Raw genomic sequence first — 26,285 nt, forward strand, 5'->3', positions numbered from 1 at the left:
AGTCGGTCCGAGGCAGTCGGTCCGACTCGGTTCACACGAGACAGTCGGAGGCGGTCGGTCCGAGGCAGTCGGAGTCGGTCCGCCCAGAAGCTCAAACGGACGCAGTCGGGTCGGCGGTTCGCTTTCGTCGGTGGGCACGGTGGCGGTGGGTCATGGTGGCGGTGGGGCACGGTGGGGCACGGTGGGGCACGGTGAGTCCTGATTAGTCCCCACTACCCTCCCTACTACCTCCCCCCATTGTCAGGAAGGGCACCTCGACAAAGACCCTGGACGCCCGCCTGACACCCACCTTCTGAAGCGACACTCCGCCAGCGTTTGTGAGCCGCAGGAACTTTTCGCCGCCTCCTCCCGGCTCGTGTTTGAACGCCGGATTTTCAGGGGCCCGCGGCGTCCGCCGGCGTGCGCTTTTTATTCATTTCGTTTACGAGGAACGAAGCCCTGAGGCAAAAAAACAAAACCGGTGGCTCCTTAAACTACTCAACTCGATTTTATTGTGACCAAGTGGCCGTCACGGATGACAGCAGCTCAACCAAGTGGCTGACGCCATCAACACGGGGACACTGATAGCAGCAGCCAAATACTCTACACGTGTGTTTCTACAGACTCCTAGAAACCCATAGATATCCAGAGGCCCACACCCATAGAGACACACACCCATAGAGACACACACACACCAATAGAGCACACATACACCCACAGAGACCCACAGACACCCACAGAGACACACACACCCACAGACACACACACACCCACAGAGACCCACATACACCCACAGAGACCCACATACACCCATAGAGACACACCCACAGAGACACACACCCACAGAGACACACATACACCCACAGAAACACACATACACCCATAGAGACACACACACCCATAGAGACACACACCCACAGAGACACACACCCACAGAGACACACACCCACAGAGACACACACCCACAGAGACACACACCCACAGAGACACACACCCACAGAGACACACACCCATAGAGACTCACATACACCCACAGAGAGCCATAGAAATCCACCGTACTTATCGAGACCCACACTAAAACTAAACTATGTTTGTACTCTTTGGTTCTTTTGGTAAAGTCACGTAGGTAGAAATAAAATAAAACAAATCACGACGTTTCGATCGCAACACAAGCAATCTTCATCAGGTGGAACAACCACAGCAAGAAACAATGCTGCAGTAGGCGAGAATAGCTTCAACTCGAGATGGAAATCTGTTGATTGTTGCCAAGTGCAAGGCCCCACTGATCTGCTGCGAGCTGGGCCATCACTAATGACAGCGGCTTATCCAATTGGCTGATAACATCATCATCACCGCGTGGACATTGATAGCAGCAGGCACACGCTCTTGAGCGCGTGGTGACGAACGCAGGAACCCTTTGTACCAATGGGAAAGCAATGGGGGGTGGGGGGGGTTAGCGTACCTGGTACGAGTAAAGAACATCTGTGGGGTCGGGGCGGAACTGTTAAACGTTGAATAACAATTACGACAAGAAGTGATTCTTTGTAAATAATGCTTTTTTTTTGTATTAACCGTTGATGATTTCACGACGATGAAGGAGGAGGATGCAGGTGTTTGATTAAGAATGTCGCACGGTTAATGTGGGAAACTAACGTTAAGTGCGGTCCTCCTGTAACGGCGTTGCCCGTATTTGCGTTCCTGAAGCAACGCCGCGTTGCGGAACAATCGCGGTGATAACCAATGATACCACGTCGCATCGGGGTGTGAAGCGCAGTCCGCGACAACGCGTGGGATGCGCACGCAGGCCGAACAAAGACTCTGGTGCGTGGGTACCACCTTGAATGATCCAGCAGCATCCCGATGCCTTGTGCGGTGATGACGGTGATGACGACAATGATGATGATGACGATGATGATGACGATGATGATGATGACGATGATGATGATGACGACGATGATGATGATGATGATGACGATGATGATGACGATGATGACGACGATGATGACGACGATGACGACGATGATGACGACGATGATGACGACGATGATGACGATGATGATGATGACGACGATGATGATGATGCTACGCCGAGGCGGCCGTACAACCGCTAATTTCTACTCTTGCGACGTAGTTCCTTCCGCTCGATCGCGTTATGTATCCAGTTCTCATCCCTATCATCCATCATCGCGTTATGAATCCAATTCGCGTTGTGATAACGACACGAAGCGTTAAAGCGGGAAGGGACTGTATTTGGTCGGTAGGTGTCGGTGGGATGTGCTTGGATGTCGTCGGGTTACCATTACCGTTGTTTATATACTCGCGTAGGCAATTGTATAGTTTTCTAAATGCACTTGGGCATATCACTGTCGGGCGTTCAGACGCGTACCATGTGCTCCGTTGAGATACGCTTGGACGTATATGGAGCGTCCGGTTCCAACGATTTATGATGTTATTTATACTCGCCTGTCTATAGAGCTGCAATCACTTGTCCGTAGATTTCAGCAGGGTGCTTCGTGTACGTGCGTGCGTGTGTGCGTGCGTGCGTGTGTGCGTGCGTGTGTGCGTGTGTGTGTGCGTGTGTACGTGCGTGTGTGTGTACGTGCGTGCGTGTGTACGTGCGTGTGTGTGCGTACGTGTGTGCGTGTGTGCGTGTACGTGTGTACGCGTGTGTGTGTACGTGTGTGTGTGCGTGTGAACCGCTTTGAGCACCCCAGGTAGCCAACGGTGCTAATCGGGAGGTGCGGGGGGGGGGACGATGTAGCGTCGGGAAGTTTAGATCAACTCGAGTTCGTCTCAAGAGCATCGATGACCACCCACAGCAGTCGAGATTCGCCAGTTCTAGGTGAATCCGTCTGATAGAAATCCAATTGTTGTCGTCCGAGATTCATCTCGGATATCACTGAGCGGTCCAGATGCAGCGATAATCGCGTTCGTTTTACATTCTTCACTGTCGGCGGGTTGCGTCCAGGATGCGCCATTCCGTTGTGCAAGTTCACTTATTTTCGATGTAAAGCTTTCGTGACTGCAGCGATTCATCTTCTTGGTTCTTTCGGTAAAGTCGTCACGTAGAATGGAAATAATCAACTAATAAAAATAAAACATAATAAAATACAATTCTCACGACGTTTCGGCCACAACACAAGCAGCCGTCCTCAGGTGAAGAACAGGTCTGTTGGAAAGACAGCGTCTGAATGAAACACCACCAGGCTTGGAGCGTATATTTAAGCTGGGTTGGAGGGGGAAGAGCGCCTTGACAAAAGCATTTGCATATCAAGAAGAATTTAGCATATTTATGGGAAATGCAGATATGCGATTAGTACTACTTGTGAAAAGCGTAGGAGGTGGGCGGGGGGTTTAAAGTCATGACTTTAAATCCCCCTGTCCACCTACGCATTTGCGTTGTGGCCGAAACGTCGTGAGAATAATTTTATAATGTTTAATTTTTATTATTTTATTATTTCCCTTCTACGTGACTTTACCGAAAGAACCAAGAAGATGAAGCGGACCCTTAAGGGCTGCTACGTGACCTCGTTGATTGTGAACTACCTTGAACTTTGACTTAAAACGTTCGTCACCGCAGGAATTCACATTCTCGGTTCTCTCGGTAAATATTATTAGGTTTTTTCGGTAAAGTCACGTAGGTAAAAAATTTAAATGAAAGTAAAATAAAAAATAAAATACAAATCACGACGTTATTTTTATTTTACTTTTATAAATTTTAATTTTCTACCTACGTGACTTTACCGAAAAAACCTAAGAAGATGAATCCTTGCAGTCACGAAAGCTTCAAATCTAGAATCTTTCGGTAACGTCGCGTTGATACAAAATAAAATAACATAATTAAATTAAATAATGAGTTGCTTTCATTTTCAATTTCTTTGTATTTTTATTTTGTTAAATTTCATTTTATTTTCTATCTACGTGGTGACTTTACCGAAGAAACCAAGAAGATAATTCCCTGCAGTCATGAAAGCTTTAAATCGAAATTTGTATTTTTAAATTTTTATTAAATTTCATTTCATTTTCCGTTTACGTGACTTTACCGAAAGAACCAAGAAGATGTTAACTACCTTGCCTGGTGTACAGGAGGTCGTGGGTTCGATCCCGACCGATGCCCGTTTGTATATTTGGAGTCCGCGTGTCTCGCTCCCCGGTGAGCGTGTGGATTTCCCCTCCACGTTTCGAATCGGCGTTCAGAGGGTATGTGGCCGCCGCTGCTGCTGCTCTGGATGTCCACGTGTTGATGGTGGTGATCTCAGCCACTCGGTTGAGCTGCTGTCACTTGTGACTGGCAGGTCGCTTCTGATGAAAGTTCTCCGTAGCAGCTTCGTTGGCGGGGGGGGGGGTGCTCTCGTATCTGGTAAGAATAATAAAATAGTTTCATTTTTCGATGTAAAGCTGCTTTCGTGACTGCAGGGATTCATCTTCTTGGTTCTTTCGCTAAAGTCGTCACGTAGAATGGAAATAATAAAATAAAACAATATAATTCTCACGACGTTTCGGCCACAACGCAAGCAGCCGTCCTCAGGTGGAGAACAGGTCTGTCGAGAAGACAGCGTCTGAATGAAAATAGTTTCAGTTTGTCACGGATTCACGCTCCATTGCGCCTCTCGAAGGACTGAGTTTGTAAACGGATTTCCCCCCCAAAAAACGTCCTATCGGGTCTCCGACGTCCCCACTGGTGGAGACGCGCCGATTCTCCTCCATCGTCTGCCGGAGTTCGCTCGGGGGTGGAAGGGCGCCGAGATGCGTGGCCGGTCACCTGTGAATGGACCCAGCGCCTCGCCCACGTGGGCGCGTTGTTGTGTTTTTAGTTTGTAGAGCGCCGTCATCCTGAGAGTCGAGTAATGTCCACCTCGCCGTGCGGTTACTCTGTGACACCAGCAGGTCACCAACGGTGGGGTACATTGTGGCTATGCGCATCCTCTGTTAGGACGTACCGGCCAGCGCAGAGGAAGAGTAGGCCAAATACCGCCCCCTACAGAGGGGCTCCGTATGGGGCAGCGCCTTTTATTAACCATCCTGTCTACAGGACGTCTAGATGCAGTGAGACAGTGTCTACACGACTTGTAGATCTACAGGACGTCTAGATGCAGTGAGACTGTCTACACGACTTGTAGATCTACAGGGCGTCTAGATGCAGTGAGCCAGTGTCTACACGACTTGTAGATCTACAGGGCGTCTAGATGCAGTGAGACAGTGTCTACACGACTTGTAGATCTACAGGGCGTCTAGATGCAGTGAGACAGTGTCTACACGACTTGTAGATCTACAGGACGTCTAGATGCAGTGAGACTGTCTACACGACTTGTAGATCTACAGGACGTCTAGATGTAGTGAGACAGTGTCTACACGACTTGTAGATCTACAGGGCGTCTAGATGCAGTGAGACAGTGTCTACACGACTTGTAGATCTACAGGGCGTCTAGATGCAGTGAGACTGTCTACACGACTTGTAGATCTACAGGGCGTCTAGATGCAGTGAGACAGTGTCTACACGACTTGTAGATCTACAGGACGTCTAGATGCAGTGAGACAGTGTCTACACGACTTGTAGATCTACAGGGCGTCTAGATGCAGTGAGACAGTCTACACGACTTGTAGATCTACAGGGCGTCTAGATGCAGTGAGACAGTGTCTACACGACTTGTAGATCTACAGGGCTCTAGATGCAGTGAGGCAGTGTCTACACGACTTGTAGATCTACAGGGCGTCTAGATGCAGTGAGCCAGTGTCTACACGACTTGTAGATCTACAGGGCGTCTAGATGCAGTGAGACAGTGTCTACACGACTTGTAGATCTACAGGGCTCTAGATGCAGTGAGACAGTGTCTACACGACTTGTAGATCTACAGGGCTCTAGATGCAGTGAGACAGTGTCTACACGACTTGTAGATCTACAGGGCGTCTAGATGTAGTGAGACAGTGTCTACACGACTTGCAGATCTACAGGGCTCTAGATGCAGTGAGCCAGTGTCTACACGACTTGTAGATCTACAGGGCTCTAGATGCAGTGAGACAGTGTCTACACGACTTGTAGATCTACAGGGCGTCTAGATGTAGTGAGACAGTGTCTACACGACTTTCAGATCTACAGGGCGTCTAGATGCAGTGAGACAGTGTCTACACGACTTGTAGATCTACAGGGCGTCTAGATGCAGTGAGACAGTGTCTACACGACTTGTAGATCTACAGGACGTCTAGATGCAGTGAGACAGTGTCTACACGACTTGTAGATCTACAGGACGTCTAGATGCAGTGAGACAGTGTCTACACGACTTGTAGATCTACAGGACGTCTAGATGCAGTGAGACAGTGTCTACACGACTTGTAGATCTACAGGACGTCTAGATGCAGTGAGACAGTGTCTACACGACTTGTAGATCTACAGGACGTCTAGATGTAGTGAGACAGTGTCTAGCTTTGTGTAAAGGTGCTACCGACAGCACTTGCCCCTACAGTCTGCTAGAGGCTACCTGGGGGAGCTTTGTATAAAGGTGCTGCTGACAGCACTTGCCCCTGCAGCCTGCTAGAGGCTACCTGGGGGAGCTTTGTCTGCGTATAGGTGCTGCTGACAGCACTTGCCCCTACAGTCTGATAGAGGCTACCTGGGGGAGCTTTGTATAAAGGTGCTGCTGACAGCACTTGCCCCTGCAGCCAGCTAGAGGCTTCCTGGGAGAGCTTTGTCTGTGTAAAGGTGCTGCTGACAGCACTTGCCCCTACAGCCTGATAGAGGCTACCTGGGGGAGCTTCGTGTATAGGTGCTGCTGACAGCACTTGCCCCTGCAGCCTGCTAGAGGCTACCTGGGGGAGCTTTGCCTTTGGGGGAAAGTTGTCCCGCTCCCAAAGACTGTCCGGGCACGGCGTGGAAGAGTAGGCCAAGTGCCGCTCCCGAGAACACGCTCCAGCCCCCCTCTCGGCTCGCCGAACCGGTAACCGATTCGTGAATGGTAACCGGTTCGCGGTCCTTCGGTTCTCTTTTTTTTTAAAGCGCGGGAAGATTTCCCGCCGGTGGCAGTCGCCTTGGCAACCCTCAGCGATCTTCCGGAAGACTCTACCGGATCTTCCGGAAGATCCCTACCGCATCTTCCGTGAACCAATAAAACGATCGCGGTGGGATCTTCCGGAAGACCGGCAGACGCAGATCCGTCTGGAAGGAACGCTCTTCCGGAAGAGGTAGTTGCGTTTTTTTTGTTCCAACTTCCTCTTCCGGCAGAGCGTATCTTCCGGAAGATGGTAACAAAACGGCTTCCACGTCTTCCGGAAGATCGGTAGAATCTTCCAAAGCCTAAAAAAAACACACAAAAAATATTTTGACTTAAAACTTTAGTGACTTTACCGAAAGAACCAAAGAGTATGCAAGAATTCAGACTCTTTTTGTTTATTATTATTTTATTATTATTTTTTAGCTTTCGTGACTGCAGGGATTCATCTTCTTGGTTCTTTCGATAAAGTCACATAGAAGGGAAATAAAAAAATAAAACAATTAAAATAATCACGTTTTATATTTTTATTATTTTATTATTTTCTAGCTACGTGACTTTACCGAAGGGTGCTCCAGATGTCTTGTGACCCCACATTTGGAATTAACTAAAACTTGATATTTTAATTTTACATTGTTGTATTTGAGATATTTCGGATTTAACATTTGACACATTCTATGTTGACATCTGAATAATTCGAAAAACTATCAAAGATAGCAGTTTTCCCTCATAGGAAGAGTTCATATTCTTGGTTATTTCGGTAAAGTCACGTAGAAGGGAATTAATAAAATAATAAAAATATAAAACGTGATAATTTGTATTGTTTTATATTTTTATTATTTTATTATCTCCCTTCTACGTGACTTTACCGAAAGAACCAAGAAGATGAATCCCTGCAGTCACGAAAGCTTTAAATCAAAATTTAAGAAGAGTTAAGTTCATTCATTAAAAGTCCTCAAACAGCGATGACCCCCCCCATCTTCCGGAAGATCGTTCAGGCGTCTCCCAGAGTTCTACCGAACAACACAAAAAAACGCGGCGCGATCTTCTGGAAGACCGCCAAGGCGTAGATCCTTCTGGAAGATAGATCTACCGGAAGATATGGCTGCGTTTTTTTCCTACAACGCCCCCGCCCATCTTCCTCTTCCGGCAGACCCCTCTCTCTCCTCCTCCAAGACGCAGCAACAGCAGCAATGGCGCTCCACGTTCCTAAGGCTCCCGGCTTCGCGCAGATGCTGAAGGATGGAGCCAGGGTGAGTCTTCGTGGAGCTCCCTCGCCGCCTCCGCGTTGTACTTAGACGGGCTCCCTGTTAGCGAGGGGAGCAGGGGGGGGGTGAGGACGAGATTTTCATTGTGAAGTACAAACACCCTCAAGCACCACCACGCGGTCTGGGTTTTTCACTCGCGCGCGTGTCATTCTTACCCATAAAAGCAACTTTAATGATGGGGAGTTGTGCTTAACTTCGTTGGGAATCGAACTAAACACACGCGGTTGCGATTGAAGGGATCTCTGTTGGTTGGTGATGCTTTTAAAAGCTGACGCGTCACGGAGCCGTGATCCGTTAACCACGCGAAGCCTTCACCGACCAGGCCGCAAGTCGGTTTCCGAATTGGAGATTAAACAAAGATTTAGCGCATAAAGGTTGAGGTTTAGTGGTCGTGTAGCGGTAGTACCGCTCGCCTCGACGGCGCGGTTGCCGTAATTGTTGAATGATTCAATTCATTCTGGAGAAATCCGCGGATTTGAATGGAATCTGTCACTGACGCTGCACCCACAGACTCAGCACTGCCACCCACAGACTCAACACTGTCACCCACAGACTCAACACTGTCACCCACAGACTCAACACTGCCACCCACAGACTCAGCACTGCCACCCATAGACTCAACACTGTCACCCACAGACTCAACACTGTCACCCACAGACTCAACACTGTCACCCACAGACTCAACACTGCCACCCACAGACTCAGCACTGTCACCCATAGACTCAGCACTGCCACCCATAGACTCAGCACTGCCACCCATAGACTCAGCACTGCCACCCATAGACTCAGCACTGTCACCCATAGACTCAGCACTGCCATAGACTCAGCACTGCCATAGACTCAGCACTGTCACCCATAGACTCAGCACTGCCACCCATAGACTCAGCACTGCCACCCATAGACTCAGCACTGTCACCCATAGACTCAGCACTGTCACCCATAGACTCAGCACTGCCATAGACTCAGCACTGCCACCCATAGACTCAGCACTGTCACCCATAGACTCAGCACTGCCACACATAGACTCAGCACTGTCACCCATAGACTCAGCACTGCCATCCATAGACTCAGCACTGCCACCCATAGACTCAGCACTGTCACCTATAGACTCAGCACTGTCACCCATAGACTCAGCACTGTCACCCATAGACTCAGCACTGCCACACATAGACTCAGCACTGTCACCCATAGACTCAGCACTGCCATCCATAGACTCAGCACTGCCACCCATAGACTCAGCACTGTCACCTATAGACTCAGCACTGTCACCCATAGACTCAGCACTGTCACCCATAGACTCATTACTGCCACCCATAGACTCAGCACTGTCACTCATAGACTCAGCACTGCCATAGACTCAGCACTGCCATAGACTCAGCACTGCCATAGACTCAGCACTGCCATAGACTCAGCACTGTCACCCACAGACTCAGCACTGCTACCCATAGACTCAGCACTGCCATAGACTCAGCACTGCCACCCATAGACTCAGCATTGTCACCCATAGACTCAGCACTCCCACCCATAGACTCAGCACTGCCACCCATAGACTCAGCACTGCCACCCATAGACTCAGCACTGCCATAGACTCAACACTGCCACCCATAGACTCAGCACTGTCACCCATAGACTCAGCACTGTCACCCATAGACTCAGCACTGCCACCCATAGTCTCAGCACTGCCACCCATAGACTCATCACTGCCACCCATAGACTCAGCACTGCCACCCATAGACTCAGCACTGCCACCCATAGACTCAGCACTGCCACCCATAGACTCAGCACTGCCACCCATAGACTCAGCACTGCCACCCATAGACTCATCACTGCCACCCATAGACTCATCACTGCCACCCATAGACTCAGCACTGTCACCCAAAGACTCAGCACTGTCAACCATAGACTCAGCACTGTCACCCATAGACTCAGCACTGCCACCCACAGACTCAGCACTGCCATAGACTCAGCACTGTCACTCATAGACTCAACACTGTCACCCACAGACTCAGCACTGTCACCCACAGACTCAGCACTGTCACCCATAGACTCAGCACTGTCACCCATAGACTCAGCATTGTCACCCAAAGACTCAGCACTGCCATAGACTCAGCACTGTCACCCATAGACTCAGCACTGCCATAGACTCAGCACTGTCACCCATAGACTCAGCACTGTCACCCAAAGACTCAGCACTGTCACCCATAGACTCAGCACTGTCACCCATAGACTCAGCACTGTCACCCATAGACCCAGCACTGTCACCCATAGACTCAGCACTGCCACCCACAGACTCAGCACTGTCACCCATAGACTCAACACTCACCCATAGACTCAGCACTGCTACCCATAGACTCAGCACTGTCACCCATAGACCCAGCACTGTCACCCATAGACTCAACACTCACCCATAGACTCAGCACTGCTACCCATAGACTCAGCACTGTCACCCATAGACCCAGCACTGTCACCCATAGACTCAGCACTTCCACCCATAGACTCAACACTGCTACCCATAGACTCAGCACTGCCACCCATAGACTCAGCACTGCTATAGACTCAGCACTGTTACCCACAGACTCAGCACTGTCACCCAAAGACTCAGCACTGCCATAGACTCAGCACTGCCATAGACTCAGCACTGTCACCCATAGACTCAGCACTGCCACCCATAGACTCAGCACTGCCACCCATAGACTCAGCACTGCCATAGACTCAGCACTGCCATAGACTCAGCACTGTCACCCATAGACTCAGCACTGTCACCCAAAGACTCAGCACTGCCATAGATTCAGCACTGTCACCCATAGACTCAGCACTGCCATAGACTCAGCACTGTCACCCATAGACTCAGCACTGCCACCCATAGACTCAGCACTGCCATAGACTCAGCACTGCCATAGACTCAGCACTGTCACCCATAGACTCAGCACTGTCACCCATAGACTCAGCACTGTCACTCAAAGACTCAGCACTGCCATAGACTCAGCACTGTCACCCATAGACTCAGCACTGTCACCCATAGACTCAGCACTGCCACCCACAGACTCAGCACTGCCATAGACTCAGCACTGTCACTCATAGACTCAGCACAGACCATAGACTCAGCACTGTCACCCATAGACTCAGCACTGCCATAGACTCAGCACTGTCACTCATAGACTCAGCACAGACCATAGACTCAGCACTGCCACCCATAGACTCAGCACTGCCATAGACTCAGCACTGCCATAGACTCAGCACTGTCACCCATAGACTCAGCACTGTCACCCATAGACTCAGCACTGTCACCCAAAGACTCAGCACTGCCATAGACTCAGCACTGTCACCCATAGACTCAGCACTGCCGCCCACAGACTCAGCACTGCCATAGACTCAGCACTGTCACTCATAGACTCAGCACAGACCATAGACTCAGCACTGTCACCCATAGACTCAGCACTGTCACCCATAGACTCAGCACTGTCACCCATAGACTCAGCACTGTCACCCAAAGACTCAGCACTGCCATAGACTCAGCACTGTCACCCATAGACTCAGCACTGCCATAGACTCAGCACTGTCACCCATAGACTCAGCACTGTCACCCATAGACTCAACACTGCCACCCATAGACTCAGCACTGCCATAGACTCAACCTTTGCCAAGTTCGATTCCAGCTCACGGCCAAGCCCAGAGACGATTATCTAAACCTGTCCTGGGCCCCCCCTAGGTGGACTCAGCCTTAAATGAGTACCTGGTGTAGCGGTGTAGTGTAGTAAACATCGCTAGCACTGGGAAGATAAAGGCGGCCGGGCGAGGTGCTGGCCACCCACCCACCTCGTGTGCCATGCTCGCTAACAGCACTTGCCCCAGCTGTCTGTTAAGGCTACACGGGGGATCTTTGTGTGTGTGTGTGTGCGCTGCAGCATTACAGTGGTCTTGAGGAGGCCGTGTACAGGAACATCCAGGCGTGCAAGCAGCTGGCAGAGACCACGCGCACAGCCTACGGGCCATTCGGTGAGACCCGCTGATGATGATGATGATGTTCCAGCTGCTGATGATGATGATGCTGCTGCTGCTGCTACTACTGATGATGATGACGCTACTGATAACGACGCTGCTGCTACTGATGATGCTGCTGCTACTGATGTTGATGATGATGACGCTGCTGATAATGATAACGACGCTGCTGCTGGTGCCGCCGCGTGCCGCCAGGGATGAACAAGATGGTGATCAACCACCTGGAGAAGCTGTTTGTTACGAGTGACGCAGCCACCATCGTGCGCGAGCTGGAGGTGACCCAACGCTCACCACTCACTCACCACTCACTCACCACTCACTCACCACTCACTCACTCACCACTCGCTCACCGCTCACTCACCACTCACTCACCACTCACTCACTCACCGCTCACCACTCGCTCACCACTCACTCACCACTCACTCACCACTCACTGACTCACCACTCACTCACCACTCACTCACCACTCGCTCACCGCTCACTCACCACTCACTCACCACTCGCTCACCACTCGCTCGCTCACCACTCGCTCACCGCTCACTCACCACTCACTCACCACTCACTCACCACTCGCTCACCACTCGCTCGCTCACCACTCGCTCACCGCTCACTCACCACTCACTCACCACTCACTCACCACTCACTCACCACTCGCTCACCACTCGCTCGCTCACCACTCGCTCACCGCTCACTCACCACTCACTCACCACTCACTCACCACTCGCTCACCACTCGCTCGCTCACCACTCGCTCACCGCTCACTCACCACTCACTCACCGCTCACTCAGCGCTCACTCACCACTCACTCACCACTCACTCACTCACTCACCACTCACTCACTCACCACTCACTCACCCACCACTCACCACTCACTCACCACTCACTCATTCACTCACCACTCACTCACCACTCACTCACCGCTCACTCACCACTCACCACTCACTCACCGCTCACTCATCGCTCACTCACCACTCACTCACCACTCACGCACTCACCACTCACTCACTCACCGCTCACCACTCGCTCACCGCTCACTCACCACTCACTCACCACTCACTCACCACTCACTCACCACTCACTCACTCACCACTCACTCACTCACCGCTCACCACTCGCTCACCGCTCACTCACCACTCACTCACCACTCACTCACCACTCACTCACCACTCGCTCACCACTCACTCACCACTCACTGACTCACCACTCACTCACCACTCACTCACCACTCGCTCACCGCTCACTCACCACTCACTCACCACTCACTCACCACTCACTCACCACTCACTCACTGCTCACTCAGCGCTCACTCACCACTCACTCACCACTCACTCACCACTCACTCACTCACCACTCACTCACCCACCACTCACTCACCACTCACTCACCACTCACTCATTCACTCACCACTCACTCACCACTCACTCACCGCTCACTCACCACTCACTCACCACTCACTCACCACTCACTCACTCATCGCTCACTCACCGCTCACTCACCACTCACTCACCACTCACTCACCGCTCACTCACCGCTCACTCACCGCTCACTCACCACTCACTCACCACTCACTCACTCATCGCTCACTCACCACTCACTCACCACTCACTCACCTCTCACTCACTCACCGCTCACTCACCGCGCACTCCCCACTCACTCACCACTCACTCACCACTCACTCACCGCTCACTCACCGCTCACTCACCTCTCACTCACTCACCGCTCACTCACCACTCACTCACCGCTCACTCACCGCTCACTCACCACTCACTCACCGCTCACTCACCGCTCACTCCCCACTCACTCACCACTCACTCACCTCTCACTCACCGCTCACTCATCGCTCACTCACCACTCACTCACCGCTCACTCACCGCTCACTCACCTCTCACTCACCTCTCACTCACTCACCGCTCACTCACCACTCACTCACCGCTCACTCACCACTCACTCACCGCTCACTCACCTCTCACTCACTCACAACTCACTCACCACTCACTCACCACTCACTCACCGCTCACTCACCGCTCACTCCCCACTCACTCACCACTCACTCACCTCTCACTCACCGCTCACTCACCTCTCACTCACCGCTCACTCACCACTCACTCACCGCTCACTCACCACTCACTCACTGCTCACTCACCTCTCACTCACTCACCACTCACTCACCACTCACTCACCACTCACTCACCACTCACCTCTCACTCGCACTTGTGTGGTGTATACAATGTGTGTGTGTGTGTGTACAACGTGTGTGTGTGTGTACAACGTGTGTGTGTGTGTACAACGTGTGTGTGTGTACAACGTGTGTGTGTGTGTACACCGTGTGTGTGTGTGTGTACAATGTACGTGTGTGTGTGTACGTGTGTGTGTGTACAACGTGTGTGTGTACGTGTGTGTGTGTACAATGTGTGTGTGTGTGTACAACGTGTATGTGTGTGTGTGTACAACGTGTACGTGTGTGTGTGTACACTGTGTGTGTGTGTGCAGGTGCAGCACCCCGCTGCGCGCATGGTGCTCATGGCGAGCGAGATGCAGGAGCAGGAGGTTGGCGACGGCACCAACTTGGTGCTGCTGCTGAGCGGAGCCCTCCTGGAGCAGGCCGACTCCTTGCTGCGGTCGGGACTCTCTGTGCCAGAGGTACTCACACACACACACTCACACACACACACACAGACACAGACACACACTCACACACACATTCACACACACACACAGACACACACACACTCACACACACACTCACACAGACACTCACACAGACACACACACATAGACACACACACAGACACACACACACAGACACACACAGACACACACACACTCACACACACACTCACACACTCACACACACACTCACACAGACACACACACAGACACACACACAGTCACACACACAGACACACACACACACAGACACACACAGACACACACACACAGACACACACACACAGACACACACATACATACAGACACACAGACACACACACAGACACACACACACAGACACACACACACAGACACACACACACACAGACACAGACTCACTGCTGCGATCAGGACTCGCTGTGCCACAGGTACTCGCACAGACACAGCACAGACACAGGTCCCCCGTGCAGCCTCGACAGGCTGTAGGGGCAAGTGCTGTTAGTAGTAGCGAGTAGCTACCTACACAGACACAGATCCCCCACGTGTGGTTGTGGTTGCAGGTGATTGTGGACTATGAGAAGGCTTAGTGTGGATGGTAGAGTGGGGGTAGTCGTGACTGGCTGTGTGCGGTTGTAGGTGATTGCGGGCTACGAGAAGGCTTAGTGCGGTGGTGGTGGTGGTTGTGGTGGTGGTGGTGATTGCTGGCTACGAGAAGGCTTAGTGTGGTGGTGATGGTGGTTGTGGTGGTGGTGGTTGTGGTGGTGGTGGTGGGTGTAGGTGATTGCTGGCTACGAGAAGGCTTAGTGTGGTGGTGATGATGGTTGTGGTGGTGATGGTTGTGGTGGTGGTGGGTGTAGGTGATTGTTGGCTACGAGAAGGCTTAGTGTGGTGGTTGTGGTGATGGTGGTGGTGGTGGATGTGGGTGTAGGTGATTGCTGGCTACGAGAAGGCTTAGTGTGGTGATGGTGGTGGTTGTGGTGGTTGTAGGTGATTGCTGGCTATGAGAAGGCTTAGTGCGGTGGTGGTTGTGGTGGTGATGGTGGTGGTGGTTGTGGTTGCAGGTGATTGCGGGCTATGAGAAGGCTTAGTGTGGTGGTGGTGGTGGGTGTGGTGGTGGTGATGGTTGTGGTGGTGGTTGTGGTTGTAGGTGATTGCTGGCTAGGAGAAGGCTTAGTGTGGTGGTTGTGGTGGTGGTGGTGGTTGTGGTGGTGGTGGTGGTGATGGTGGTGGTGGTTGTGGTTGCAGGTGATTGCGGGCTATGAGAAGGCTTAGTGTGGTGGTTGTGGTGGTGGTGGTGGTTGTGGTGGTGGTGGTATGTGGTGGTGGTGGTTGTAGGTGATTTCGGGCTACGAGAAGGCTTAGTGTGGTGGTGGTGGTGGTTGTGATGGTTGTGGTGGTGGTGGTTGTGGTGGTGGTTGTGGTGGTGGTTGTAGGTGATTGCTGGCTACGGGAAGGCTTAGTGTGGTGGTTGTGGTGGTGGTGGTTGTGGTGGTGATGGTGGTGGTGGTGGTTGTAGGTGATTGCTGGCTCGAGAAGGCTTAGTGTGGTTGTGGTGGTGGTGGTTGTGGTGGTGATGGTGATGTTGGTTGTGGTTGTGGTGGTTGTAGGTGATTGCGGGCTACGAGAAGGCTTAGTGTGATGGTGGTGGTGGTTGTGGTGGTTGTGGTGGTTGTTGTGGTTGTGGTGGTGGTGGTTGTAGGTGATTGCTGGCTACGAGAAGGCTTAGTGTGGTGGTGGTGGTGGTGGTGATGGTTGTGATGGTTGTGGTAGTGGTGGTGGTTGTAGGTGATTGCTGGCTACGAGAAGGCTTAGTGTGGTGGTGGTGGTTGTGGTGGTGGTTGTAGGTGATTGCTGGCTACGAGAAGGCTTAGTGTGGTGGTGGTGGTGGTTGTGGTGGTGGTTGTGGTGGTGGTGCTTGTGGTGGTGGTTGTGGTGGGTGTAGGTGATTGCGGGCTACGAGAAGGCTTAGTGTGATGGTGGTGGTGGTGGTTGTAGGTGATTGCGGGCTATGAGAAGGCTTAGTGTGGTGGTGATGGTGGTTGTGGTGGTGGTGGTTGTGGTGGTGGTGATGGTGGTGGATGTGGTGGTGGTTGTGGTGTATGTGGTTGTAGGTGATTGCGGGCTATGAGAAGGCTTAGTGTTGTGATGGTGATGGTTGTGGTGGTGGTGCCTGTAGGTGATTGCGGGCTACGAGAAGGCTTAGTGTGGTGGTGGTGGTTGTGGTGGTGGTGCTTGTGGTGGTGGTTGTGGTGGGTGTAGGTGATTGCGGGCTACGAGAAGGCTTAGTGTGATGGTGGTGGTGGTTCTAGGTGATTGCGGGCTATGAGAAGGCTTAGTGTGGTGATGGTGGTTGTGGTGGTGGTTGTGATGGTGGTTGTGGTGGTGATGGTGATGGTGGTGGTGGTTGTAGGTGATTGCGGGCTATGAGAAGGCTTAGTGTGGTGGTGATGGTGGTTGTGGTGGTGATGGTTGTGGTGATGGTGGTTGTGGTGGTGGTGGTTGTGGTGGTGGTGATGGTGATGGTGGTGGATGTGGTGGTGGTTGTGGTGTATGTGGTTGTAGGTGATTGCGGGCTACGAGAAGGCTTAGTGTTGTGGTGGTGGTGGTTGTGGTGGTTGTGGTGGTTGTTGTGGTTGTGGTGGTGGTGGTTGTAGGTGATTGCTGGCTACGAGAAGGCTTAGTGTGGTGGTGGTGGTGGTGGTGATGGTTGTGATGGTTGTGGTAGTGGTGGTGGTTGTAGGTGATTGCTGGCTACGAGAAGGCTTAGTGTGGTGGTGGTGGTTGTGGTGGTGGTTGTAGGTGATTGCTGGCTACGAGAAGGCTTAGTGTGGTGGTGGTGGTGGTTGTGGTGGTGGTTGTGGTGGTGGTGCTTGTGGTGGTGGTTGTGGTGGGTGTAGGTGATTGCGGGCTACGAGAAGGCTTAGTGTGATGGTGGTGGTGGTGGTTGTAGGTGATTGCGGGCTATGAGAAGGCTTAGTGTGGTGGTGATGGTGGTTGTGGTGGTGGTGGTTGTGGTGGTGGTGATGGTGGTGGATGTGGTGGTGGTTGTGGTGTATGTGGTTGTAGGTGATTGCGGGCTATGAGAAGGCTTAGTGTTGTGATGGTGATGGTTGTGGTGGTGGTGCCTGTAGGTGATTGCGGGCTACGAGAAGGCTTAGTGTGGTGGTGGTGGTTGTGGTGGTGGTGCTTGTGGTGGTGGTTGTGGTGGGTGTAGGTGATTGCGGGCTACGAGAAGGCTTAGTGTGATGGTGGTGGTGGTTCTAGGTGATTGCGGGCTATGAGAAGGCTTAGTGTGGTGATGGTGGTTGTGGTGGTGGTTGTGATGGTGGTTGTGGTGGTGATGGTGATGGTGGTGGTGGTTGTAGGTGATTGCGGGCTATGAGAAGGCTTAGTGTGGTGGTGATGGTGGTTGTGGTGGTGATGGTTGTGGTGATGGTGGTTGTGGTGGTGGTGGTTGTGGTGGTGGTGATGGTGATGGTGGTGGATGTGGTGGTGGTTGTGGTGTATGTGGTTGTAGGTGATTGCGGGCTACGAGAAGGCTTAGTGTTGTGATGGTGATGGTGGTGGTTGTGGTGGTGGTGGTTGTAGGTGATTGCGGGCTATGAGAAGGCTTAGTGTTGTGATGGTGATGGTGGTGGTTGTGGTGGTGGTGGTTGTAGGTGATTGCGGGCTACGAGAAGGCTTAGTGTTGTGATGGTGATGGTGGTGGTTGTGGTGGTGGTGGTTGTAGGTGATTGCGGGCTACGAGAAGGCTTAGTGTTGTGATGGTGATGGTGGTGGTTGTGGTGGTGGTGGTTGTAGGTGATTGCGGGCTACGAGAAGGCTTAGTGTTGTGATGGTGGTGGTTGTGGTGGTGGTGGTTGTAGGTGATTGCGGGCTACGAGAAGGCTTAGTGTTGTGATGGTGATGGTTGTGGTGGTGGTGGTTGTAGGTGATTGCGGGCTACGAGAAGGCGTGTGACAAGGCGCTGGAGGTGCTCCCGTCGCTGAGCGAGCGCTCTCTGGGCGACGAGCGCAACGAGGCGGAGGTGGCGGCCGCCATCCGCACGGCCGTCTCCTCCAAGATGTACGGCACCGAGGACTTCCTCGCCAAGCTCATCGCCAACGCCTGTGGTGAGGGAACACTCACTCACAGTCAGACTCACACTCACAGGCACACTCACAGTCATACTCACAGGCACCGAGGACTTCCTCGCCAAGCTCATCGCCAACGCCTGTGGTGAGGGAACACTCACAGTCAGACTCACTCACAGTCACACTCACAGTCAGACTCACACTCACAGTCACTCACACTCACAGGCACCGAGGACTTCCTCGCCAAGCTCATCGCCAACGCCTGTGGTGAGGGAACACAGTCACACTCACAGTCACACTCACTCATAGGCACACTCACAGTCACACTCACAGTCACTCACTCACAGTCACAGTCGGACTCACACTCACAGGCACAGGCACCGAGGACTTCCTCGCCAAGCTCATCGCCAACGCCTGTGGTGAGGGAACACTCACACTCACAGTCAGACTCACACTCACTCACACAGTCACACTCACAGTCAGACTCACAGTCAGACTCACACTCACAGTCAGACTCACACTCAGTCAGACTCACACTCACAAGCACACTCACAGTCAGACTCACACTCACAGTCAGACTCACACTCACAGGCACACTCACAGTCAGACTCAGACTCACACTCACACAGGGACTCACACTCAGACTCACAGTCAGACTAACACTCGGACTAACACGAGACTTGCACGCTGTGTGTTTCTTGTCTCACAGTCTCGATTCTGCCCAGCAGTGGCAACTTTAATGTGGACAACGTACGAGTTTGCAAGATACTGGTAAGAGTCTGCGTGTGTGAGTGTCTGTGTGTGCGTGTCAGTGTGTGTCAGCGTGAGTGTGTCAGCGTGTGTGAGTGTGTGTGTGTGTCAGAGTGTGTCAGCGTGTGTGTGTCAGCGTGTGTGTGTGTCAGCGTGAGTGTGTCAGTGTGTGTGAGTGTCTGTGTGTGCGTGTGTGTGTATCAGAGTGTGTCAGCGTGTGTGAGTGTCTGTGTGCGTGTGTGTGTGTCAGCGTGAGTGTGTCAGCGTGTGTGAGTGTGTGTGTCAGAGTGTGTCAGTGTGTGTGAGTGTCTGTGTGTGTGTGTGTGTCAGTGTATCAGCGTGTGTGAGTGTCTGTGTGTGTGTGTGTGTCAGCGTGTGTGTCAGCGTGTGTGAGTGTCTGTGTGTGTGTGTGTCAGAGTGTGTCTGTGTGTGTGTGTCAGCGTGTGTGTCAGCGTGTGTGAGTGTCTGTGTGTGTGTGTGTCAGCGTGAGTGTGTCAGCGTGTGTGAGTGTCTGTCTGTGTGTGTGTCAGCGTGTGTGTCAGCGTGTGTCAGCGTGTGTGAGTGTGTGTGTGTCAGTGAGTGTCTGTGTGTGTGTGTGTCAGCGTGTGTCAGCGTGTGTGTGTCAGCGTGTGTGCGTGTGTGTGTGTCAGTGAGTGTCTGCGTTGGTGTGGGCAGTGTGGTTACGACCAGCTCCGGTTTGACAGCAGAGGTCTCTGAATCAGTCGAGCGGCAATATCCTTTCATCGGCTGCGTAACGCTGTGTGGACGCTACCTGCTCTGTCGCTCCGCACGAAGCTTCGGGTCTTCTCGGCCACGGTCATTCCCTCCCTTCTCTACGCTTGCGAATGGAACATCTTCGCCGATTAGAAACATTGGGGCTGGCCTGCCTACGATCCATCCTGGGTTTAACCTGCAGGCTGGATTGTGTGAGGAGCTCACAAATCCTTGAAAGATCTGGGCAAAGTCCCATCGGTGAGCTCCTCCGGCAGGCAAGGCTGCGTTGGCTGGGTCATGTAGCCCGCATGCCCAGCCACCGCATGCCCAAGCAGTTTCTGTTTGTCTGCATAGAGGGGGCTAAACAGGCGCGGCACGGGCTAGAGACGAGATGGAGTGATGCGGTACAGGGGGATGTGGAGCTGAGTGGATTTGCCGATGACCGGTGTATGTCTCTGTGTGTATGTCTCTGTGTGTCTCTGTGCGTGTGTCTCTGTGTGTGTCTCTGTGTGTGTGTGTATCTCTGTGTGTATCTGTGTGTGTCTGTGTGTGTGTGTACCACAGGGCTCTGGTGTTCAGGCGTCCACGGTGATGCGGGGCATGTCTCTGTGTGTGTCTCTGTGTGTGTCTCTGTGTGTGTAACTCTGTGTGTGTCTCTGTGTGTGTCTCTGTGTGTGTGTCTGTGTGTGTCTCTGTGTGTGTAACTGTGTGTGTAACTCTGTGTGTGTGTATCTCTGTGTGTGTGTAACTGTGTCTGTGTATAACTGTGTGTGTGTAACTGTGTGTGTGTCACAGGGCTGTGGTGTCCAGGCGTCGACGGTGATGCGGGGGATGGTGTTCAAGCGCGAGGTGGAGGGCGACGTGAAGGCGGCCAGGGCGGCGCGCATCGTCATCTACTCGTGCGCCTTCGACTCCACCAACACCGAGACCAAGGTGGGCGCCTGTGTGTCAGTGTGTGTGTCAGTGTGTGTGTGTGTGTCAGTGTGTGTGTGTGTGGGTGTGTGTGTGTCAGTGTGTGTGTGTGTGTCGCTGTGTGTGTGTGTCAGTGTGTGGGTGTCAGTGTGTGTGTCAGTGTGTGTGTGTCAGTGTGTCGCTGTGTGTCAGTGTGTGTGTGTCGCTGTGTGTGTGTGTGTCGCAGTGTGTCAGTGTGTGTGTGTCACTGTGTGTCAGTGTGTGGGTGTGTGTCAGTGTGTGTCAGTGTGTGTGTGTCACTGTGTGTGCCACTGTGTGTGTGTGTCAGTGTGTGTGTGTGTCAGTGTGTGTGTGTGTCAGTGTGTGTGTCAGTGTGTGTGTGTGTGTATATCTGTATCTATGTATATATCTGTGTGTGTCTCACTCTCGCTCTCTCTCTGTGTATGTGTGTGTCTCTCTCTCTGTGTATGTGTGTGTCTCTCTCTCTGTGTGTGTGTTTCTCTCTCTGTGTGTGTGTTTCTCTCTCTGTGTGTGTGTGTTTCTCTCTCTGTGTGTGTGTGTGTGTGTCACTGTGTGTGTGTGTCTCTCGCTCTCTCTGTGTGTGCGTGTGCAGGGCACGGTGTTGATCCGGAGCGCCCAGGAGCTGGTGTCGCTCACCCAGGGCGACGAGTCGCTGCTCGAGTCCCAGGTGGTGGCTATCGCTGCCGCTGGCGCCACCGTCGTGGTGGCGGGCGGCAAGGTTGCCGACCTGGCGCTGCACTACGCCAACAAGCACCGGCTCATGCTGGTCAGGTGCGGCCCCGCACAGGCAAAGGTCCCCCGCGTAGCCTCGAGCAGCCCGCGGGGGCAAGTGCCGTCGGTAGCCGGCGGCGGCGGCGCCCGTGAAGGCTGCCGGAACCGCGGCACCGGGTGCTCGTTTGAGTCTGAGTCGACCTAGGGGAGGCCCAGGACCGGTTCGGATAATCGTCGGCGGCGTTGGTGGCCGTGAGAGAGATGCACAGAGAGATAAAGAGAGATACTCCAGCAACAACGGAGGGCGGAGGAGCGACGCTCACAACAACGAGCGGAGCGCCGGGTGGCTAAAGCACAGCAAGTTGGCACAGTAGGGGGCACAGGTGGTGCATCAGCCAGTCATCTCAATTGGTGAACCCACGGCACCTGCAGGGTCTGTCCCGTGACCTCCTCCTGCACCTAGCCTGGCACAGCAGTCAACCCATGGCACCTGCAGGGTCTGTCCCGTGACCTCCTCATGCACCTAGCCTGGCACAAGCGCCGTGGTGACGTCACCGCCACCCCCGCTGTGTGTAGCCACAGAGCCGGTAGCCGTTATAGACGCTGCTGCTGCTACTAACAGCACTTGCCCCTACAGTCTGCTAGAGGCTACACGGGGGACCTTTGTGTAGGTAGCTACTCGCTACTACTAACAGCACTTGCCCCTACAGTCTGTTAGAGGCTACACGGGGGACCTTTGTCTTTGTGTCTATATAACTTATCTTTGTCTGTGTGTGTGTGTGTCTTTGTGTCTGTGTGTGTGTTTGTGTGTGTTTGTGTGTGTCTGTGTGTGTCTGTGTGTGTGTGTCTGTGTGTGTCTGTGTGTGTCTGTGTGTGTGTCTGTGTGTGTGTCTGTGTGTGTGTGTCTGTGTGTGTGTCTGTGTGTGTGTCTTTGTGTGTGTCTGTGTGTGTCTGTGTGTGTGTGTCTGTGTGTCTGTGTGTGTGTGTGTCTGTGTGTGTGTCTGTGTGTGTGTCTGTGTGTGTGTCTGTGTGTGTGTGTGTGTCTGTGTGTGTGTGTGTCTTTGTGTGTGTCTGTGTGTGTCTGTGTGTGTGTCTGTGTGTGTGTCTGTGTGTGTGTCTGTGTGTGTGTGTGTGTCTGTGTGTGTGTCTGTGTGTGTGTCTGTGTGTGTCCAGGCTGAATTCCAAATGGGATCTAAGACGACTGAGCAAGACGGTTGGGGCCACTGTCCTGCCTCGTCTGGTGAGAGACACACAGAGACGCACACAGACACACAGACATAGACACACAGACATAGACACACACACAGAGACACACACAGAGACACACAGAGACACACACAGAGACACAGACACACACAGAGACACAGACACACACAGAGACACAGACACACACAGAGACACACACAGACACACACACAGAGACATTGACACACAGAGACACAGACACACAGACACATGCAGAGAGACACACACAGAGACACACAGATACACAGACACATAAACAGATCCCCCATGTAGCCCACGCGTGCTATTGGGGCAAGTGCTGTTAGTGAACTCATTGCCACCCCTAGCTGTGGAGGGATGACAGCGGAGCCTCTGCCACATCCTCCTACATCCTTCTCCCTCCTCCACCACCTTCACCACATCCACCACATCCACCACCACCTCCACCACATCCACCACCATCTCCACCACCACCGCCACATCCACCACCATCTCCACCACCTCCACCACATCCACCACCATCTCCACCACCACCACTACATCCACCTCCACCACTACATCCACCACCATCACCTCCACATCCATCACCTCCACATCCACCACCACCGCCACCACCATCTCCACCTCCACCACCATCACTACCACCACATCCACCACCATTTCTCCACCACCACATCCACCACCACAACCTCCACCACCTCCATGTCCTCTTCCTACACCACCACCACCTCCTCCACCACCGCCACCTCCTCATCCTCCACCATCTCCTCCACCATCTCCACCACCTCCTCCTCGGTGATGCAGACTCCCCCCACGGCGGATGATCTGGGTCACTGTGACAGCGTCCACCTTGACGAGGTGGGGGACACACAGGTGGTCGTCTTCAAGCAAGGTGAGCGTGGTGAGCGTGGTGAGCGTGGTGAGGGGTGGTGGTGAGGGGTGAGCGTGGTGAGGGGTGGTGAGCGTGGTGAGGGGTGGTGAGGGGTGGTGAGTGGGTGAGTGGTGAGCGTGGTGAGGGGTGAGGGGTGGTGAGCGTGGTGAGGGGTGAGTGAGTGAGTGAGTGGTGAGCGTGGTGAGGGGTGAGGGGTGGTGAGCGTGGTGAGGGGTGGTGAGGGGTGGTGAGGGGTGAGAGGTGGTGAGTGGTGAGCGTGGTGAGCGTGGTGAGAGGTGGTGAGGGGTGGTGAGCGTGGTGAGGGGTGAGGGGTGAGCGTGGTGAGGGGTGGTGAGCGTGGTGAGTGAGCGGTGGTGAGCGTGGTGAGGGGTGGTGAGCGTGGTGAGTGAGCGGTGGTGAGCGTGGTGAGGGGTGGTGAGCGTGGTGAGTGAGCGTGGTGAGGGGTGGTGAGCGTGGTGAGGGGTGGTGGTGAGGGGTGGTGAGGGGTGAGCGTGGTGAGGGGTGGTGGTGAGGGGTGGTGAGGGGTGGTGAGCGTGGTGAGGGGTGGTGAGCGTGGTGAGGGGTGGTGAGTGAGTGAGTGGTGAGCGGTGGTGAGCGTGGTGAGCGTGGTGAGGGGTGGTGAGTGAGTGGTGAGTGAGTGGTGAGTGTGTGAGGTGAGTGTGGTGAGTGAGTGAGTGGTGAGTGAGTGTGGTAAGTGAGTGAGTGGTGAGTGTGGTGAGTGAGTGAGTGAGTGGTGAGTGAGTGAGTGGTGAGTGTGGTAAGTGAGTGAGTGGTGAGTGTGTGAGGTGAGTGTGGTGAGTGAGTGAGTGGTGAGTGAGTGATTGGTGAGTGTGGTAAGTGAGTGAGTGGTGAGGTGAGTGTGGTGAGTGAGCGGTGAGTGAGTGGTGAGTGAGTGAGTGGTGAGCGTGGTGAGTGAGTGGTGAGTGAGTGGTGAGTGTGTGGTGAGTGAGTGGTGAGTGAGTGGTGAGCGTGGTGAGTGAGTGAGTGGTGAGTGAGTGGTGAGTGAGTGGTGAGTGAGTGAGTGTTGAGTGTGTGTGTAGTGAGTGGTGGTGAGTGAGTGAGTGGTGAGTGAGTGGTGAGCGTGGTGAGTGAGTGAGTGGTGAGTGAGTGAGTGGTGAGTGAGTGGTGGTGAGTGAGTGAGTGGTGAGTGAGTGGTGAGCGTGGTGAGTGAGTGAGTGGTGAGTGAGTGTGGGAGTGTGGTGAGTGAGTGGTGAGTGAGTGAGTGGTGAGTGTGGTGAGTGAGTGGTGAGTGAGTGAGTGAGTGGTGAGTGTGTGTGTGTGTGGTGAGTGGTGGTGAGTGAGTGGTGAGTGTGGTGAGTGAGTGGTGAGCGTATGTGGTGAGCGTGTGGTAAGTGAGTGAGTGGTGAGCGTGGTGAGTGAGTGGTGAGTGAGTGGTGAGTGAGTGGTGAGCGTGTGTGGTGAGTGAGTATGTGGTGAGTGAGTGGTGAGCGTGTGTGGTGAGTGTGGTAAGTGAGTGTGTGTAGTGAGTGAGTGGTGAGTGAGTGTGGGAGTGTGGTGAGTGAGTGGTGAGTGTGGTGAGCGTGGTGAGTGAGTGGTGAGCGTGGTGAGTGAGTGAGTGGTGAGCGTGGTGAGTGAGTGGTGAGCGTGTGTGGTGAGCGTGGTGAGTGAGTGGTGAGTGAGTGGTGAGTGTGGTGAGTGAGTGGTGAGCGTGGTGAGTGAGTGGTGAGTGTGGGAGTGTGGTGAGTGAGTGGTGAGTGAGTGGTGAGCGTGTGTGGTGAGCAGACAAGGAGGAGAGTGCCATCTCCACGGTGTTGCTGCGTGGAGCCACGGAGAACGTGATGGACGACGCGGAGAGAGCCGTGGACGACGGAGTGAACTCCTACAAAGTCCTCCTGCGGGTGAGGAACGCTCACTCACCACTCACTCACCACTCACTCACCACTCACTCACTCACCACACTCACCACTCACTCACTCACTACACACTCACTCACTCACCACTCACTCACCACTCACTCACTCACCACTCACTCACTCATCACCACTCACTCACCTCTTACTCACCACTCACTCACTACACTCACTCACTCACCACTCACTCACCACTCACTCACTCATCACCACTCACTCATCACCACTCACCACTCGCT

General features: G+C 53.2%; 1 protein-coding gene across 1 annotated transcript in view; it reads left to right on the forward strand.

The window, feature by feature from the left end:
- Nucleotides 1-8,094: 8,094 nt before the first annotated feature.
- Nucleotides 8,095-26,285, forward strand: part of CCT8 (chaperonin containing TCP1 subunit 8) — a 29,633-nt gene continuing 11,442 nt past the window's right edge. Inside the window, exons 1-11 of the mRNA XM_078884903.1 lie at nucleotides 8,095-8,215; nucleotides 12,136-12,226; nucleotides 12,425-12,504; nucleotides 14,720-14,869; nucleotides 18,810-18,990; nucleotides 19,661-19,722; nucleotides 21,211-21,348; nucleotides 21,941-22,119; nucleotides 23,233-23,299; nucleotides 24,088-24,175; nucleotides 25,919-26,034. Coding sequence (XP_078741029.1) covers nucleotides 8,156-8,215; nucleotides 12,136-12,226; nucleotides 12,425-12,504; nucleotides 14,720-14,869; nucleotides 18,810-18,990; nucleotides 19,661-19,722; nucleotides 21,211-21,348; nucleotides 21,941-22,119; nucleotides 23,233-23,299; nucleotides 24,088-24,175; nucleotides 25,919-26,034 — 1,212 coding nt within the window. The 5' untranslated portion in view covers nucleotides 8,095-8,155. The remainder of the gene's footprint in view (nucleotides 8,216-12,135; nucleotides 12,227-12,424; nucleotides 12,505-14,719; nucleotides 14,870-18,809; nucleotides 18,991-19,660; nucleotides 19,723-21,210; nucleotides 21,349-21,940; nucleotides 22,120-23,232; nucleotides 23,300-24,087; nucleotides 24,176-25,918; nucleotides 26,035-26,285) is intronic.

The sequence above is a fragment of the Lampetra fluviatilis genome, unplaced genomic scaffold, assembly GCF_964198595.1.
Source record: "Lampetra fluviatilis unplaced genomic scaffold, kcLamFluv1.1 SCAFFOLD_331, whole genome shotgun sequence".
In the NCBI taxonomy this organism is placed as follows: domain Eukaryota; kingdom Metazoa; phylum Chordata; class Hyperoartia; order Petromyzontiformes; family Petromyzontidae; genus Lampetra; species Lampetra fluviatilis.